Source organism: Ruditapes philippinarum, unplaced genomic scaffold (genome assembly GCF_026571515.1).
Source record: "Ruditapes philippinarum isolate M1 unplaced genomic scaffold, ASM2657151v2 ctg2182_1_1_1_1, whole genome shotgun sequence".
Classification (NCBI taxonomy): Eukaryota; Metazoa; Mollusca; class Bivalvia; order Venerida; family Veneridae; genus Ruditapes; species Ruditapes philippinarum.
In genome coordinates, this window is record NW_026856561.1 from 196134 (window position 1) to 214187 (window position 18054).

Below are 18054 nucleotides of genomic sequence, written 5' to 3' on the forward strand. Positions count from 1 at the left end.
ACCTGGGTATCTTCTTCACTTGAAAGAACCCATAGTTCCATGCCAGATTTAAGGACCTGAATCACTCGTCAACAAATACATTGATGTGATATTTTCTATACCCAGAACTGCGTCAAATTGTATTTTGCCAAAAATCTTTATAACTTCACTGTAGTATAATAATATTGAATGAAGACCGTATGGTGAATACTTATGCTCAGAAATACAAAACAGACAGACATTTAACATCATATTTCATCAACCACTTTTTCAGGTGTTACACTAAACTTTAAAAACGTATTTAATTTAATTTTATTTTTTTAAGTATAAATTAGCATTTCAAAATGTGCAATAAATAATTAACAAAAAGAAAAGTATGCTGTTTGAATATGTATAATATTTTTTCTATAAGGATAATGCACATGAGATTTTCCAAAATCATTTTTTATTCAAAACAAACCAAGGGAGATAACTGTAACAAGAATGATGCACATTTAAGTTACAAGTTGTCTTCCTTTTAAAACAAAAAATGGCTGTGTTTTATCATGGCAAAGTTTTGAATAGGCAGAATCCACCCTTACTGCTAATTAAGAATAAATTAAACCACAACCAATAAAACAAAATTATTTAAAATGAGTAAAAATGTCTATTACATGACTGTATCATTGAATGAAAAAAGATTCAATTGTATTTAATTTTCCATTTGAAAAGTTTTATTAATTAGCACTTTCATGTCTCAAGAGTTCAATTTTCTTCAAGGGCAAGTAAATCTTGTCATTTCTTGTCAAGATCTGCGATGAAATTGTCTCCCTTTTCTCCAGCAAGTTGACAGTAATGTTTCACGGCAGAGTTGTATTCTGTTACAGTCAGTAATTTAGAAAACTCGACAAACACAGAATCTGTAAAACAAATAAATAATGAATGTGTCAGCTTGTTTATGTACTTTCAATAATATTTTTACCTTCTAGAAAATAAACTTATTTTTTTATTAGGAAATTATTTCTTTTTTGCCATCTAAATTTGTTGGATTAAACATTCATATGTATTATTTAAGCTTGATTGCGAAACAAATTCTTGCAACTTATATTTATCTATTTTGAGTCCACTTCCTGGAACCAACCAGTACTGGTGACTTATGAAGAAACATGGTCTTGACGCAATTAGGGCTTGAACCCATGACCCCTGGGTTGAGAGGCAGACACCCTAACCACTAGGCCACTGCTCCCCATCTGTTGTTGGACATGGTTATTAATGTGATGTGGAGACATTTTAAAAATAATTTTGATATGAAGTTTAACCTTAACTTTGAGTATGCCAGTTTGTTTTGTATTTTAATCAACATCCTTAAATTATGCTGACTGGTGGTTATGTTGGATTTTGCAGTTTACCCACCAGATCACAGACATAAGCCACTTTGAATTCACCAGAGCACAGTTCAGCCATTGCATTATTCCTGGGTATGCTGTAAAGCACTGTACCAGTACTAATGTGTTAATTTTCACAAGGAACTGATGACTTCTGTATATATCAGAACAGATGTACAGTACAAATAACCTTGTCATGATCAATCACAACGAAAACAACCTGCACCATCTTGGAATCGAACCTTGGTTGCTCGATTCACAGTCCAATGCTCTACCTATTGAGCTAACCAGATGGTTACAATGCTGCAAGGGGCGGTTATTGGAGTGTAGGTGTTAGTCAAAATAAGAAAATTTGAAAGTATAAGAATAATGAATTTTCAAACCTGTATATTCAGATTTCTCAAGTAGGCCTTGTTCTAAACAAGACTGGAGGAATAAAGCAGCAGTATCAAACTGTCTGTGAGAACACAACATGTGTAGAACTGTAGCAAACTGGTTGTGGGATAACATCAGTAACATAGCTTTAATCTGAAAATATAAATCAAAACTGGCATTTACAAATAGACTATTGTTAATATGTAATTATTGTTAGGAAAAATTAAGTTATTTTTTTAAGTAATATGATTGGCTGAGTGAATGGTCACCAGAAATGATTTCATATTTGGTCAAGGTCAGATCTAAAAGCGGAGCGTTATTTAGAGCTGATTTTAATCAGATTGCAGCAATACTAAACTTGTTTTCACAATTCAAAGGACTCAAATCTATTCCCACTGGAATGACAAAATTAAAGGTACTACACCGAGGTTTTTACCATGACAGGACTGAAAATATTTTTTCAGGATAAATGTTCTATTCAATGTAGGTCTACATCAGTAACTTGTGTGCAAATTTTCAGATCATTTGCTCAGTCCATTTTTCCAAATAATTACAGAAATTGTGAAAAATGACCCAAAATTGAAAAAGCATTGCAATGCTTTTCACTCAAATCAGCTACAAACTGCACAAAATATGATTTTCAATTTTTATATTCTTTTTTTGTTTTTTGCATATCTTTCTGTTTTAAGTGTCCCAGCTCCTGTACTGTATACAAGAAATACAAATTTAATGTTTTAAAGCTTTTGGACCTCAGTGGAGTTCCTTTCAAGTAAAGACATAGTTTTAACACAGACTGATTACTATGATAGGGATTTAAATTTTTTAAACCATTTTTAAAAATAGCTGAAAATGATCAATAAAAACTGTAAAGCTGTTATGCCCGTACAATAAAAATATTGATTTTGGTCAGTCAGCGTGTCCAGTTACCATTACATTCTAGGTTAATTGTAGATTGTATGTATACAACTAGATAAAGTTATACTTTTAAGGCAATTAAATAAATAAAAGCTTTGAATTTAAAATTATGCTTGTATCGGAGTATAAATTGTCATTTGGAATATTAACATGTGTTATATTTATTTCAATACTGGCTGTAAACTTTCTATCAGGTATGTTGAAGCTTTTTCCATTTTAATGTTATCTTGACAATTTTTAATGTTGCAGTTTCGAGCATTTTCTTTATGGATTCCTTATTTTTCCCTCTTTATTTTGAACTAAGGTGATGATGATATGTCCTATCCACACCAGTCATTTGAATTTATGTAACAGATTTGCTCAGTTTTGAATATTTTGGGTTGTAAAGTACATGCACATTACTTGTGCACTTCACCTTATTTTTACATATTTAACTATTATTAACTATTTTTAACTATTTCCAAATTTTATGAAATATAGCATGAATCTGGAGGCATGTCATTTGAATTTCAAAGCATAAAATTTATGATATTATTTTAAATAATTTATAATTACATCATTATAATACAATATTTATATTCAATACAAATTTATTAATACATTTTACTTAAACAAAACCAAATAAATATACAAATTGAAACCTAAAGATAAAATACACTATTTTTGTCCAAAATAAATCTCAAAATATTCAAATATGTCTGTTTTTCTGTTCATCATCTAATAATGAATGTGTTAAAAAAAAAAATTAAGAAAAATTGTACGAATTGTAGTCTGTTAATGCACCATGCAGCTCAAAATTCTTTTATGTCTTGAGGCCGAAAAAAAACGGGATTTAATTCTGGTCTACGGCCATTAACAAAAAGAGGATAAAGCAGAAAGGTATTCATATATAGATTGTTTTTTTATTTCATTTATAATGAGAAGATAATTTAAAAGATCTGAATGGCAAAAACTCTAGGATAAGTAGTTTAAAAAAACATTATAGGCAGGTAGGAAAACTCAAAATCGACCTTTTTTGCAGGCCTGAGCACGGATTATTAGTCTGTTAACAATCAACTATTGAAATGGTCAAATCTTATTGTCACTTTATTGTGTGCTTATTGAATAAAATATTTAGAAATTATTTACCTTTTGCTAAAACGCCTTAAGTCATTGTGTGCCAATCAAACAAAGATTATATAAAATGAATAGGATATGTGTAAGCAATATTTTGTTCAGAGAAAAAAAGCTTTTGTAGTTAATACTACACATCATATTAGTAGAATTATACTATATAAAAATATTGACTTTCAATACTAATACTTAAGTTATCAGTCAGCATGGTAGGTGTTACCTTCATGGGTTTATTTTTGTGTTCATTTTTAAGAAATTAACCATACAAAAAACTTTGATCAGGGCAAAATATCTAACTAAAAAAAGGAGGAATATAGCTTAGCACAATATAACTTCATATGATTATGATAATGATAATAAAAATAATAATAATAATAACAAGAGGGCCATGATGGCCCTGAGTCGCTCACCAGAAACAACTGCTTTCCAGTGTTGGAATGTCAATATATTCTAATATTAAATTTGAGAATAGAATATGTTTAAACAATAATTTGAAGAAATGCCATGACCTGGGGTATTTAAGCTTAAGCTTAAACAGGGCTAATCAAATTAATATGAGCGAACTTTATAAAAGACTACTTAAGAATGCTACAAAGTTTGGTGATACCTATCAATTATTTCAGTAGGAAATGATGTTCAAAGGTTTTTTCTATTTTTCTATTTTTAGCTTTAGTGGCCCCTAAAAGGGGCTAATCAAATTAATATGAGCAAACTTGATAAAAAGACTACCCAAGAATGCTACAGACAAAGTTTGGTGATCATCCATCAATTAGTTCTGTAGCTATAGCATTTAAATGAATATCAATTTTTAATTTTAGCGGCCCCTAAAAGGGGCCAATCAAAATAATATGAGCAGACTACCCAAGAAAGCTTCAGACAAAGTTTGGTGATCATCCATCCATTAGTTCTGTAGAAATAGACATTTAAAGGTATTTCTATTTTTAGCTTTACCGGCCCCTAAAAGGGGCTAATCAAATGAATATGAGCAAATTAGATAAAAGACTATCCAAGAATGCTACAGACAAAGTTTGGTGATCTTCCATCAATTAGTTCTGTAGAAATAGACATTTAAAGGTATTTCTATTTTTATATTTGCGGCCCCTAAAAGGGGCCCATCAAAATAATATAAGCAAACTTGATAAAACACTACCTAAGAATGCTACAGACAAAGTTTGGTGATCATCCATCAATTAGTTCTGTAGAAATAGACATTTAAAGGCATTTCTATTTTTAGCTTTTGCGGCCCCTAAAAGGGGCCAATCAAAATAATATGAGCAAACTTGATAAAACACTACCCGAGAATGCTACTTACAAAGTTTGGAGATCATCTATCAATTAGTTCTGTAGGAGAACATGTTTAAAGGTTTTTCTATTTTTAGCACTAGAGACCCCTAAAAGGGGCCTATCAAAATAATATTAGCAAACTTGATAAAACACTACCCGAGAATGCTACAGACAAGGTTTGGAGATCATCTATCAATTAGTTCTGTAGGAGAACATGTTTAAAGGTTTTTCTATTTTTAGCCCTAGAGACCCCTAAAAGGGGCCTATCATAATAATATTAGCAAACTTGATAAAAGACTACCCAAGAATGCTACAGACAAAGTTTGGTGATCATCCATCCATTAGTTCTCTAGAAATAGACATTTAACAGTATTTCTATTTTTAGCTTTTGCAGCCCCTAAAAGGGGCCAATCAAATTATTATGAGCAAACTTGATAAAACACTACCCAAGAATGCTACAGACAAAGTTTGGTGATCATCCATCAATTAGTTCTGTAGGAGAAGATGTTTAAAGGTTTTTCTATTTTTAGCCCTAGAGACCCCTAAAAGGGGCCAATCAAAATAATATTAGCAAACTTGATAAAAGACTACCTAAGAATGCTACAGACAAAGTTTGGTGATCATCCATCAATTAGTTCTGTAGAAATAGACGTTTAAAGGTTTTTCTATTTTTAGCTTTAGCGGCCCCTAAAAGGGGCCAATCAAATTCATATGAGCAAACTTGATAAAAGACTACCCAAGAATGCTACAGACAAAGTTTGGTGATCATCCATCCATTAGTTCTGTAGAAGAAGATGTTTAAAGGTTTTTCTATTTTTAGCCCTAGAGACCCCTAAAAGGGGCCAATCAAATTAATATGAGCAAACTTGATAAAAGACTACCCAAGAATGCTACAGACAAAGTTTGGTGATCATCCAATCATTAGTTCTGTAGAAGAAGATGTTTAAAGGTTTTTCTATTTTTAGCTCTGCTGACCCCTAAAAGGGGCCAATGGGAATGACATGAGCAAATTCAAGTGTGACTGTCGCAAGGATGCTGCAGACCAAATTTGAAGTAAATCTGTCCAGTAGTTTCAGAGAAGAAGACCATTGTTGACGCATGACGACGGACGATGGACGCCGGAGCATCCCCCTTTGATACTAATAGCTCACCCTGAGCCTTCGGCTCTGGTGAGCTAATAAACTTAATAATAACAACAATAAAGTCTTTATTTAAAAAGGCAACACAAGTAGGCATACCCAGTTTAGTTTCTTTAGAATGAGCCTCTATTAGATATACAATGTACATAAAACAAAAGGTAAGATAAACAATAAAAATTACAAATAATTAAGAAACATTTAAAATGAATAGCTACAGAATAAAAAAAACATAAAACAAAAATATAAACATTGTAAGTAAGATATACATTCATCATTTAATAATACAACTTGAAGACTGTTTGATTTCTACCACTGCTGAGAACCACCATTTCAGATAATTATTTTTGAATGACTGTAAATTTGTAGAATTTCTTATATCTTAGGGAAGAGAATTCTAAAGTTTGAGCCTGGATATGAAAACGATTTTCTGCAAAACTGAAGTCTAGATTTTGGAATTCAAAGTAATTCTGCCCTTTTATTAACCCATTACTTCATATACACGCCTTTTAACGCCTTTTTCACCCCCCCCCCCCTTTTTGTTGTCTCAAATGGTGAAAAATGCATTATTTAGGCCCTTAACACTTGTTTTTGTTTGAGAAATGTTGTTAAAAAAAGTGACCACTTTTTCGGCGCGGCCCCCCAACCAAAAGATACATCAGGGGGTTGCCAGAAGGGGGATGTGCCCCCTTCTGTTTGGGGGGTTTGAAGGGGGGCGGAGTCCCCCTCATCGCCAAGAAAATTTTGGACTTGTGAGAGGCTATAAATGACCCCAGATTGATCATAAGGTAACGTGTAACCAACGCTGAAAAGCATTTGACTCTATCTCAATCCATTGAGAAGTTGCAGCACTTTGAAATCAATTATAATGGAAAAAATCAACGCAAAATAGTGATTTTTGGCAATTTTGAGATGTCCCCTTGTTGCCATGGTAACAGAAAATTTAAGTCTGAGCATGTTGTTGCAAGGGCAATGGTCCAGTCAACATTTGTGCCAAGTTTGATTAGTGTTGAAGCAGTTTTTATAGTATTATAGCAATTTGAACTTGTAACGGGAGACTTTTCAATGAAAACAGCCATTTTTCACAAAATGCTCATGAAGTAATGGGTTAATATTGCATCGCATGATGATAATGTGCAAGAAAAACAAGTTAAAAAGGAATTGCTCAGGTAGATTCAGAGAAAATTGACATTAACGTGTTACTATGATAGATCCCTGAAAGGAAACATTTACAAGATAAAACTTATTGTGTCCATTTAATGCCCTCCCCCCCTTCTAATGAGTACCCCCTATCACATTTTGTAGAAGTTATAGATTTATAATCAATAATGAAAGAGCAATAAAAAAAAAATCCATTTTTTTTTTTTTTTTTTTTTTTTTTTTGTAAAGATCAATTTACATTAAAGAAATAATCCTGTATTATATATAAGATCATGATAATGAAATAATGATTTCTATTATTGAATCGTATCATATTTCGTAACATATTTCATATATATATATATAACACATATATATATATATATATATAACACATTTTAATAGTTCTATTTAGCCCCTCCCCCATCCCTTTTGAAAAAAACAAGCCCTTGTGGGTGTTAAATGGTAATATGGAAACAATACGGTATGCCAGTGTATAAGAGAGGAAAAAAGGTCTATAAAAATTTTGATTGAATAAACAAACTGAACTTTTCTAATCATGTTATATTTTACACACAATAATAGGACCTGTAATATTAAGTCTCAAGTTCACTTTCACTGGGATTTCGGAATTAACTGACAGAACTTAGTAACCAATTTAAGCCCCTTATACCCCGGTCACATATTCACGGAAGACGACCACGGATTAATTCCGGCATCGTCCGTAGCTAACCGTACTGGTCAGTAGTTCTCCGTATTGTAACCGTAATCAATCGTAGTAGTCCTTGTATATCCGTAGTGATCCTTGACAATTTTTGAACATGCACAAAAATTTGCTACGGAAAAATCAACCGTAGCGTATCCCTACTAGTCCGTATTAAACCATACTAATACGTACTGGTCCGTACTAAAAAACCGTACTAGTCCATACTGATCCGTACGCTCCAACTTGTCAAGGATTTCCACAGTTTGATACAGACAACTACGTATTTGTACGGTTACCCTACGTATAAGCTACGGTTTTAATACGGATTAAGATGGCATTGTCACGGAAAGCCACAATCATAATACTTTGTACTACGGAGAGGCAGGGATTAGCACGGTCTTATACGGTTTATTGCCTTGTAACACGAAACGGTACGGAATGGTACAGTCCACCACTGTTTAGTACGGATAAATTGAGTAACATGTAATTTTTCAAGGGTATGAATACCACCTTCTTGTTAAAAACAGACATATTTGCGTTTTCATATTGCGAACATGAACATTCAATAAAAGATATTTGTTAATGGCCCTGCCATTAACTGGCTGCAACTGTATATTGAAAATGCTCAGAATTCGGAGGCAGTGGTCAAGCTGCTTGATGACATGCATAGAGATCAAAAATATATAAATATCGTAGTACAATGCACTAATGATAGAATAACATTTAAGGTTACAAATTTTACAAAACATTGGATCGTGAAATTGGAGTAAATATGTACATAAAACGAAGTGATTCATAAGCTTCGGTCGCTGGCCCTTGAGTGATGATAAGATTAGTTAACAAGCTTTTTTACATATCAGTGTTTTTTTCCAATTTTTAAAACAACCTGTGGCTTTCTGAAGGGGAAAATATAGCGGGATAAATCAGAAAAGGGGAAACCTGAAATCAAAGTCCAACAACTGAAAATGGAATTTTCCCACACATTTTATGGATAAAATAATTTCAATTCAATTTAACATGCATGGTACATAGCAGAGGCTATCTATAGGGACAGATTTCTGTCTTCTAGGTGATATGTCAGATTCTGTTAAGTTATCATTCTTGTAACGAAGAGCACAAGGCATTTTAGGGGAAAATAGTAGCATTTTTAGGGGAAAATATATCTATTTTGGGCTAGGGGAAATAGCCTTTTTTCGGCTGCAAAATACAGTGAAAATAATCAATGCATGATATTTTTAAAACATAAACATCTACGATAATTAATGTAATTGTAAAATGAACAGCCAATTTCAAGCAGCAGTATTGATCAACATTTTTCATTAATGATTACATAAGCAGACACATATTTAAGTTGGTGGACTAGAGATTAGCTTTTACGAAGACCGCTTCATGGCAAGTTGCTTGTTGCTGAGGATCCTGCCAGAAATTCACTAGAATTGGACCCGATATATATAACTCGGGGGTCGGACGCGGTGAGGCTGAATCCTCTCTGCCAAAATCATTGAACTCTGTATGTTCTTTTCTTGTGAGGCATTTTAAAAATGAGCACAGATATAATAGGTCCGTATAGACCCGTGGCGATTCGTTCTTCTCCGTATCAGATCGTACTTATTCGTACTAACACGTGCGTATACCGTAGCAGACCATAGGGAATCCGTAGTTCGTCCGTCACGATTTGTGTTGCTCCGTATCAAACCGTGTCGATCCGCATCACTCCGTGTCTCTTCCGGGGCTTTTACCTACATTTTGGTGGTAAATCCGTCGAACTCCGTACTCATACCGTTGTGTTTCCGTACTGGAACCGTAGCGGACTATGGATTTTCACTTTTCCATAGTAATCCATGAACGTTTAGACCGTAGCTCTTCCGTGACGTTACCCTTGAATATGTGACCGGGGCATTACATGATAAAATTTCACATGGTGACAGAGTCTTGAACCTGGCACCTTTAGAATGGCATTCAATGGTTTTACTGCAGGCTTCTTCATGTTCACTTTTTGTACTTATAAATATAGCCTGATGCATGTATTTCACAGAAGTTAATAAAATTAGTTGCTATATTGTAATAATTAACTTCTCAACACAATTCATTACCATTTCAACAAGATAAAAGGCTTTGTGTTATCTATTATATAAATGCGATTAGGCATTTGACAAAATACCTGCTTATATTTCAAGGTAATATGTAAAATTGCCAAAAATTTTAGTCATTTTATAAAATGAGTAAAACACCTGGCCCCGTGTTCACAAAGAAAAGATCAGGATCAGGATCAACTGATTCTTATTTTATTTTTATTGTTTTATGTTACTGAAATTAATCGTATTTGCTAGAATTAAATGATAAAAATTAAAAATGTTAAAAATTGCTGATTTGCAAAGAAACCGAACTATTTTGGGATAAAATCAACAAATAACAGAACAAATACAAAAATATTCGGATCAAAATAAGAATCAATTTTAGGATCAGGATCAATATTTGGATCAACTGAAAAATGCCTGTATCATGCAAAAATAACAATAAATTTATCCTAAAATTTCATAAACTTGCTATTGCATGTCCAGTTTTATCAAATTAATATTAGATATATAATCTATGAGGATAAAAAATGAAGAATATAAGAGTTTTTAAATTTGATCCTGATCTTGATCCTGATCCTTAAATCTTTGTGAACACGGGGCCTGGATATTTTACAAAATGCCTAATTTCAGAAAATGCCTGTAACATATCTATATTGTGAAATACATTGTTTATAATGAGATAGCATTATAAGTTTATATTTCTACTTCAATATATTAATTAAAGCATTTGTTAGCTCAATACTTAACTACAGGTAATTGTCTTTACTTAATGAAACGGTACACCTATATCTGTTGTGATGATTGAATAGTTGGATCAATTTCAAAGAGCATAAATATAATAAGCAGATTATTTTCAGATAACTCAAATACAAACCCTATTCAAACTGATATTAGTATTCCTATTATATATAAGAAAAACAATGTTAAACTTAATTCTTTTTTTAAAAACAAACATATTTTGTTAAAACAGACTATCATAACATGCAATGGCATTGTGATCATTTTGATACTACAGTGTAACCTCGGCAAAGCAACACCCTTTGCAGACATTAAAGAAGATTTTTGTTGTTGCTAAGACATGTTGCTGTAAAAATTTGAATATATTGTGAAGTACATTAATGAGCTTGCCATGACAAAACCAACATAGTGTGTTTGCGACCAGCATTGATCCAGACCAGCCTGCGCATCCGCGCAGTCTGATCAGGATCCATGCTGTTCACTACTAGATTCTCTACTTGTAATATGGTTTAAATGTTTCTTTTTTTCACGTTCATTTAAATGGGAAAAAATGATTACATGTACTCTCTATAAAGTAATCGCTTCAATCTTTTTGTGTTTAGCACAGTCTTTTCTGTCTAGTCACAAAGCTGGCTACTTAACACAAGTTTAACTGTACATTTGATTCTAGTGTTATTGTGTTACAATTTCAGGATTTGCTACCATTGAATTACATTGGAAATCAGGCAGTTTGCTGTCACAAAACAATTCTAGAAATACACTTGTTCAAAGGATGAACTCTCAAAAAGTAAGACATTCATTGCATATACAAATGTATACCAAAATGACCTTTAATTAACCAAACCTAACTTGTATGACTTTAAGACAAAAAACCTATTAGCTTTAGGTAGAACAATATGACAAGTGTCACAATCATATTACTTTTTCAAATCACAACCGTATGACAACACAACTACATTGCATATGAATTTTATGCTCACACAACCATATTACAGTTATGAAACTCAAGTCATTAGACATTTAGGCAACACACCCAAAAAACTTAACTAACTCAACCATATGACTTTTAAGTAATACAGATATATGACTTCTAAGTAACACAACCATATGACTATTACCGGTAAATAGCACATCTATATGACTTTTAAGTAACACAACCATAAATATGACTTAAGAAACTGACCATATGACTTTTAATCATGACTTAAGTAACTCAACCATATGACTTTTAAGTAACACAACCATATGACTTTTAAGTATAGCACAGCTATATGACATTTTAGTAACACAACCATAATTATGACTTAAGTAACTCAACCATATGACTTTTAAGTACACAGCTATATGAATCTTCAGTAACACAACCATATGACCTTTAAGTATAGCACAACTTTAAGTAACACAACCATAAATATGACTTTAGTAACTCAACTATCTGACTTTTAAGTGATACAGCTATATGACATCTAGGTAACACTTGTATATGACTTTTAACAATACAACAATTATGACTTAAGTAACTCAACCATATGACTTTTATGTAACAAAGCTACATGATGTTTAAAATAGGCAACCATATGACTCTTAAGTAACGCTACCATAATTGTGACTGCAATTATTCTACCATATGACCTTTAAGTACCACAGCTATATGACTTTTAAAAACACAACAATAATTATGACTGCAATTATTCAACCATATTACTTAAGTAACACAACAATAAGACTTTAAATAGCACATCTACATGACTTTAAAGTAACACAACCATAAATATAACATAAGTAGCTCAACCATATGATTTTTAAGTTGCACAGCCAGCTATATGACTTTTAAGTAGCACAGCTATGTGACTTTTAAGTTACACAACCATAATTATGACTTCAGTAACTAAACCATATGACTTTTAAGTAACACAGCTAGACTATAAAGTAACACAACCATAATTTTCACTATATAGTAACTCAACCATATGACTTTTAAGTAACACAGCTATAATTATGACTCTGAAGTAACACAACCATATAACCTATAAGTAGCATAGCTACATGACTTTTAAACAACACAACCATAACAAGCAAATTCGTTGAATTTATATCCCCCGCCGAGTACTGGTTATTATTAACACAACAACTGAAGACATAAGGCTTTATTTATATATTAATCATGGCATAAACAGTAATATTCTTTGAACTTGATAAATATTCAGGGCAATAACAGAGCCATAACTTTGTGTTAAATAGTAAAATCTGGAAATGCCAATGAGATGTATGCAAACTACATAACTAATCAAGGGCCATAAATCTGAGTTATAAGTATCTGACTGGAACAAGGCGACTATATGCACATCTCTTAGTATCCCATAAAGTTTCATTGAATTCCAGCCAGTAGTAGCAGAGAAGTAGTGAGGAAACAAATATTTTTCTATATGGATACTGCATAAGTAATCAAGGGCCATAACTCTGAGTTAAAGTGTCTGACCCGGACAAGCTGATGATATGCGCATCTCCTCTTGGTATTGAAGGTTCCCATAAAGTTTCGTTGAATTCCAGCCAGTAGTTGCAGAGAAGTAGTGCGGAAACGATTTTTACTCTATATGCATACTACATAACTAATCAAGGGCCATAACTCTGAGTTAAAGGGTCTGACCGGAACAAGCCGACGATATGCGCATCTCCTCTTGATATTGATGATTCCCATAAAGTTTCGTTGAATTCCAGCCAGTAGTTGCAGAGAACTACTCCGGAAACGATTTTTACTCCATATGCATATTTCATAACTAATCAAGGGCCATAACTCTGAGTTAAAGTGTCTGACCCGAACAAGCCGACGATATGCGCATCTCCTCTTGGTATTGAAGGTTCCCATAAAGTTTCGTTGAATTCCAGCCAGTAGTTGCAGAGAAGTAGTGCGGAAATGATTTTTACTCTATATGCATACTACGTAACTAATAAAGGGCCATAACTCTGAGTTAAAGGGTCTGACCAGAACAAGCAGACGATATGCGCATCTCCTCTTGATATTGATGATTCCAATAAAGTTTGGTTGAATTCCAGCCAGTAGTTGTAGAGAACTACTCCGGAAACGAAATTCGGACGGACGGATGGACGGACAACGCCAAAACTATATCCCCCTCCCGATTCCATCGGTGGGGGATAGCTACAACTTCAGTAACTCAACCATATGATTTAAGTAACACAGCTATATGACTTTTAAGTAGCAAAACCATAATTATGACTTTAGTAACTCAACCATATGACTTTTAAGTAACACAGCTATATGACTCTTAAGTAACACAACCATATGACTTTTAAGTAACACAGCTATATGACTTTTAAGTAACACAGCCATAATTTTGACTTTGTAACTCAACCATATGACTTAAAAGTAACACAGCTATATGACTCTTAAGTAACACAACCATATGATCTTTAAGTAGCACACCATTATGACTTTTAAGTAACACAACCATAATTATGAAATCAATAACTCAACCATATTACTTAAGTAACACAGCTATATGACTTTTAAGTAGCACAGCTATATGACTTTAAAGTAACTCAACCATATGATTTTTAAGTAACACAACCATATGACTTGCAGCTTATTTATATCAAATTGACTTTTAGAGAACAGAGAAAGCAAATGTAGTTTGAAGTTCACCTGCTTCAAATCATCAAATCCACAGAAATATTTCTCAATGATTCCAATATTTCTTAATTTGGTCAAAACAAAACATAGTAATAAAAAATTTACCTCAGTTTGAAAAATTTAATGCCATGCCTGGCTTACTGTTTTGTTTCATAAATAGTAAAAATTAGAGATTTTAGTCCCATCATTTTGGGTGTAATCTTTTCATTCCAAGCACGTAAACTCTTCAACTACATGTATATCAGTTTGTTTTCTACCTGTGTGGAACAGAATCTATCTCCATTATACATGATATCATTGTGATAGAAAATATCTTGAAACATTTGACTGAAAAAGTAAGATTTGATGGCAAATCTGTCAACTATAGATCATGCCCTTTATGAACCATCAGCACAGATAATTTTTATTAAATTTAACATGCAGAACATATCAAGAAATATCTGATTCTATTTCATTTCTGAAGTTTACAATGCTTTACTAATATAATATAATAAAGAAGTTTTCTTTTTTCACAGGAACCCAAAGTCTACAGAAGTAATGGAAACAGACATTGGTGTGACAAAATGTACGACAATTACACATGGTTTCAAACTGACCATGGTCGTCTGCTGCTTAACGAAACAATATATTACTGTGGGATTCCAAAATGTGGTTCAACATTCATGGGAACATTCCTGCACAAATTATTTTCAAGCAAAATCGGAAATAATTCTTCTTCCTTTATGCTTCGAATAAAGAAGAATGTGACAATATCTAACGTCTACTCCTTTATGTTTGTGAGAGATCCATACAGCCGACTATTTTCAGCATATGAGAATAAATTGTTCAATCCAAATTCATTTTTTTCAAAACTGGGAACTGATATCATCAAGGAGGTCAGACAAAATGCATCGGCCCTAAGTTTACAATTTGGTCATGATGTTACCTTTACTGAACTTATTCAATACATCATAAAGTTTTACGAACAAGGTAGAAACCTTAATCCACATATTGCAGCCATGCATACGATTTGCCACCCATGTCGACAGAAATATAATTTCATAGGTAAACTGGAAACAATGACCACTGATCTTGTTCAGTTAGTAAAGGAATGGAACACACGTGGAATAATTTCAAAAAAGATGAATACAACAGATGTCGAATCTGACGTTAAGGACGGCAGAATATATGGCACGATCGGACACATGTTCAGATTCCAACACAAGGCTAAAAATTTGATTTCACAATACAAACTATTCCATAGGACGTGGGCAAGCTATCAAATACGAGGAATTATCCTCAAAGATTATGAAATGCCTTTTAACGAATCAAGTGCAAGAACAGCGCGTTTTGGGACTTACACTAAAGCAATACAGACTGCAGTTAGTGTCAGTAAAATGCATAAAAGTGAATTAAAAGCTCAAAGAAAAGAGGCCCTTTATCAGGCCTACAGAAATGTTCCTGTAGATCTTTTAGAAAAACTTGGACAGTTTTTAAAAACAGACTGTGAACTTTTTGGATATGAAAATAGACCTGGGTGGATTTTTAACCAATCTGAGTGGAAACCATTAAGTGGGCATAATTATTTTGAGTGGTTATGAATGAATTATGTGTATGAATTATTTGTGTAATTAGCTTCTAGTTTTATATAGAATATAGCAACTGAGAAAGCATTTAAATATAAATATAATTATGTTTTAAGTTTAAATACATATTTTATTTCAATATATACTTATTAATGAAATATTGAGAACTATTGATGAAATAAAATGCATATTTTCATTTTCTGTATTTTCACTGATAACTTGCCAGACTACTTTCTTCTTAATTCGCCCAGTACACAAAATTTAAGGGAAAGTCTTTCTAATTGTAATGTCAAAAAAGAGAAAAATGTATATAATAAGCAGAAAATTCAAGTTTTTTCTATGAATACATGTTTTATTTTCATCTTGTGGCATGAAAATTATATCGTAGCTGGAAGCAAAGGTTAATAACTTTTAGTTCTCACATTGTAAGTCTTAAATTCCATGTAACTGTACATGAAAAAAAAAAAACATTTAATACTTGCCCTCTGACTTTTGTTCCACAAGTGATCTGCCCATTTATATATAATATCAAGACATTCCTTCTCATTTAAATTTGTCTGAAATAGGAAAAATAAGTTACAGCGGAGGCAGGCAATAGATAAGTTCCCAACTAAAACCTTCACCTCGGTGACAGTAATAATTAATTACACTCGATGCCTTTCCTTGTTTTTCATAACAAAATTCTAAAATTTCTATTGTTTTTCATAATGGCTGCCAGTCAATGCTGAATTACTAAATTTCTAAAACGGACTTGCACAGCTTCCATTTTTGGTACTGTCTTTAATCTGTTTTGGAGATATAATGTTATCAAGGGTATTAAATGAGTTTAGATTCAATATTAGATTTATTAAACTTGTTGAATAAAACAATATTCCTCAACTACTAAACATATCAAACAAGTTAAATCAAATCATATTATGCAAGCCTCAGGCAGGCATAATATTGTTTTATTCAACAAGTTCAATAAATTTAGTATTGAATCTACATAAATATAATATTTTATTTATCATATATCCAAAATTAGAATGGTTTGCAGTTAAAAAAGAGTATTTTTATTATTGACAAGGCTATAAGTGTAATGCTTAGATAAGTGTGCTTTAAAGCTATTTTTTATGCATTCTTAACACAAATGCTATATTCTATACATGTATAACACAAATGCTATATTCTATACATGTATAACACAAATGCTATATTCTATACATGTATAACACAAATGCTAAATTCTATACATGTATAACACAAATGCTATATTCTATACATGTATAACACAAATGCTATATTCTATACATGTATAACACAAATGCTATGTTTTATACATGTATAACACAAATGCTATGTTTTATACATGTATAACACAAATGTGGTTACCTCAAATTGTTTTTACACTAGTTTAATATCATTTTTATTAAACAGCTTTATAACACTCCTGCATCGTGGTTCATGTGATAAGTAAACTTATAAGTACAGAGTGTGGTCAGATAACACACCTTAGGTTACTATGACAACATACTGGTCACTGGCACCATAGTCCTTAAATAATCGTAAAATGATCCGAATACATAAATAAGGCAAACTACCCAAAAAATTATCAAAAATTATTTTTCAGTCACAACTCATATACAATATCATATATAATTTCACTTTTTACAATTCCTTAAGGACACTGTTACCTTTGACTAGGGTAATGGATTTAATAATTTGAATATACATGTCATTTAGTAACCTCATACTGTAAGACTTAATAAATTCATACAGACAGCACCTTGGAAAAAGAATTCACTTAAATTTAAATTTCAACAGTCGTCCAAACTTCTAACTTACCTTTGCTAACCAAACTGCCTCCTGCCATTTGCCATAAGAAATCAAATATTTACAAGCATCTAGGTGCTTCCCAATCAAACATAGTAAGTCCACACCATCTGAAAAATGAAATATATTTATGAACTGTTATAAAATTAAACAGTAGCAAGGCATACAGAGTTAACGTTTGTCTGTTAAGGGTGACAACT

The 18054-nt window shown here is 32.4% G+C and overlaps 2 protein-coding genes across 2 annotated transcripts in view; one reads left to right on the top strand and one right to left on the bottom strand.

Annotated features, from left to right (window-relative positions):
• Positions 1-356: 356 nt before the first annotated feature.
• LOC132747004 (WD repeat-containing protein 11-like) overlaps positions 357-18054 on the bottom strand; it is a 36357-nt gene continuing 18659 nt past the window's right edge. The window contains exons 14-17 of the mRNA XM_060736308.1: positions 17867-17964; positions 16525-16599; positions 1727-1871; positions 357-878 (exon numbers count right to left, since the gene is read on the bottom strand). Coding sequence (XP_060592291.1) covers positions 754-878; positions 1727-1871; positions 16525-16599; positions 17867-17964 — 443 coding nt within the window. The 3' untranslated portion in view covers positions 357-753. The remainder of the gene's footprint in view (positions 879-1726; positions 1872-16524; positions 16600-17866; positions 17965-18054) is intronic.
• LOC132747005 (uncharacterized) lies at positions 1884-16473 on the top strand. The gene is made up of 3 exons (XM_060736309.1): positions 1884-2827; positions 11521-11615; positions 14993-16473. Exons 1-3 carry the CDS (start codon positions 2743-2745, stop codon positions 16055-16057), a joined length of 1245 nt encoding a protein of 414 aa, XP_060592292.1. The 5' UTR covers positions 1884-2742; the 3' UTR covers positions 16058-16473.

Excerpts from the sequence above, each read along its gene's own strand:
- LOC132747005 (XM_060736309.1), top strand. The coding sequence starts at position 2,743 with ATGCTTGTATCGGAGTATAAATTGTCATTTGGAATATTAACATGTGTT. Across the intron at positions 2,828-11,520 it reads GGCTGTAAACTTTCTATCAG|GATTTGCTACCATTGAATTA; the intron begins GTATGTTGAAGC and ends TTACAATTTCAG. Across the intron at positions 11,616-14,992 it reads AAAGGATGAACTCTCAAAAA|GAACCCAAAGTCTACAGAAG; the intron begins GTAAGACATTCA and ends CTTTTTTCACAG.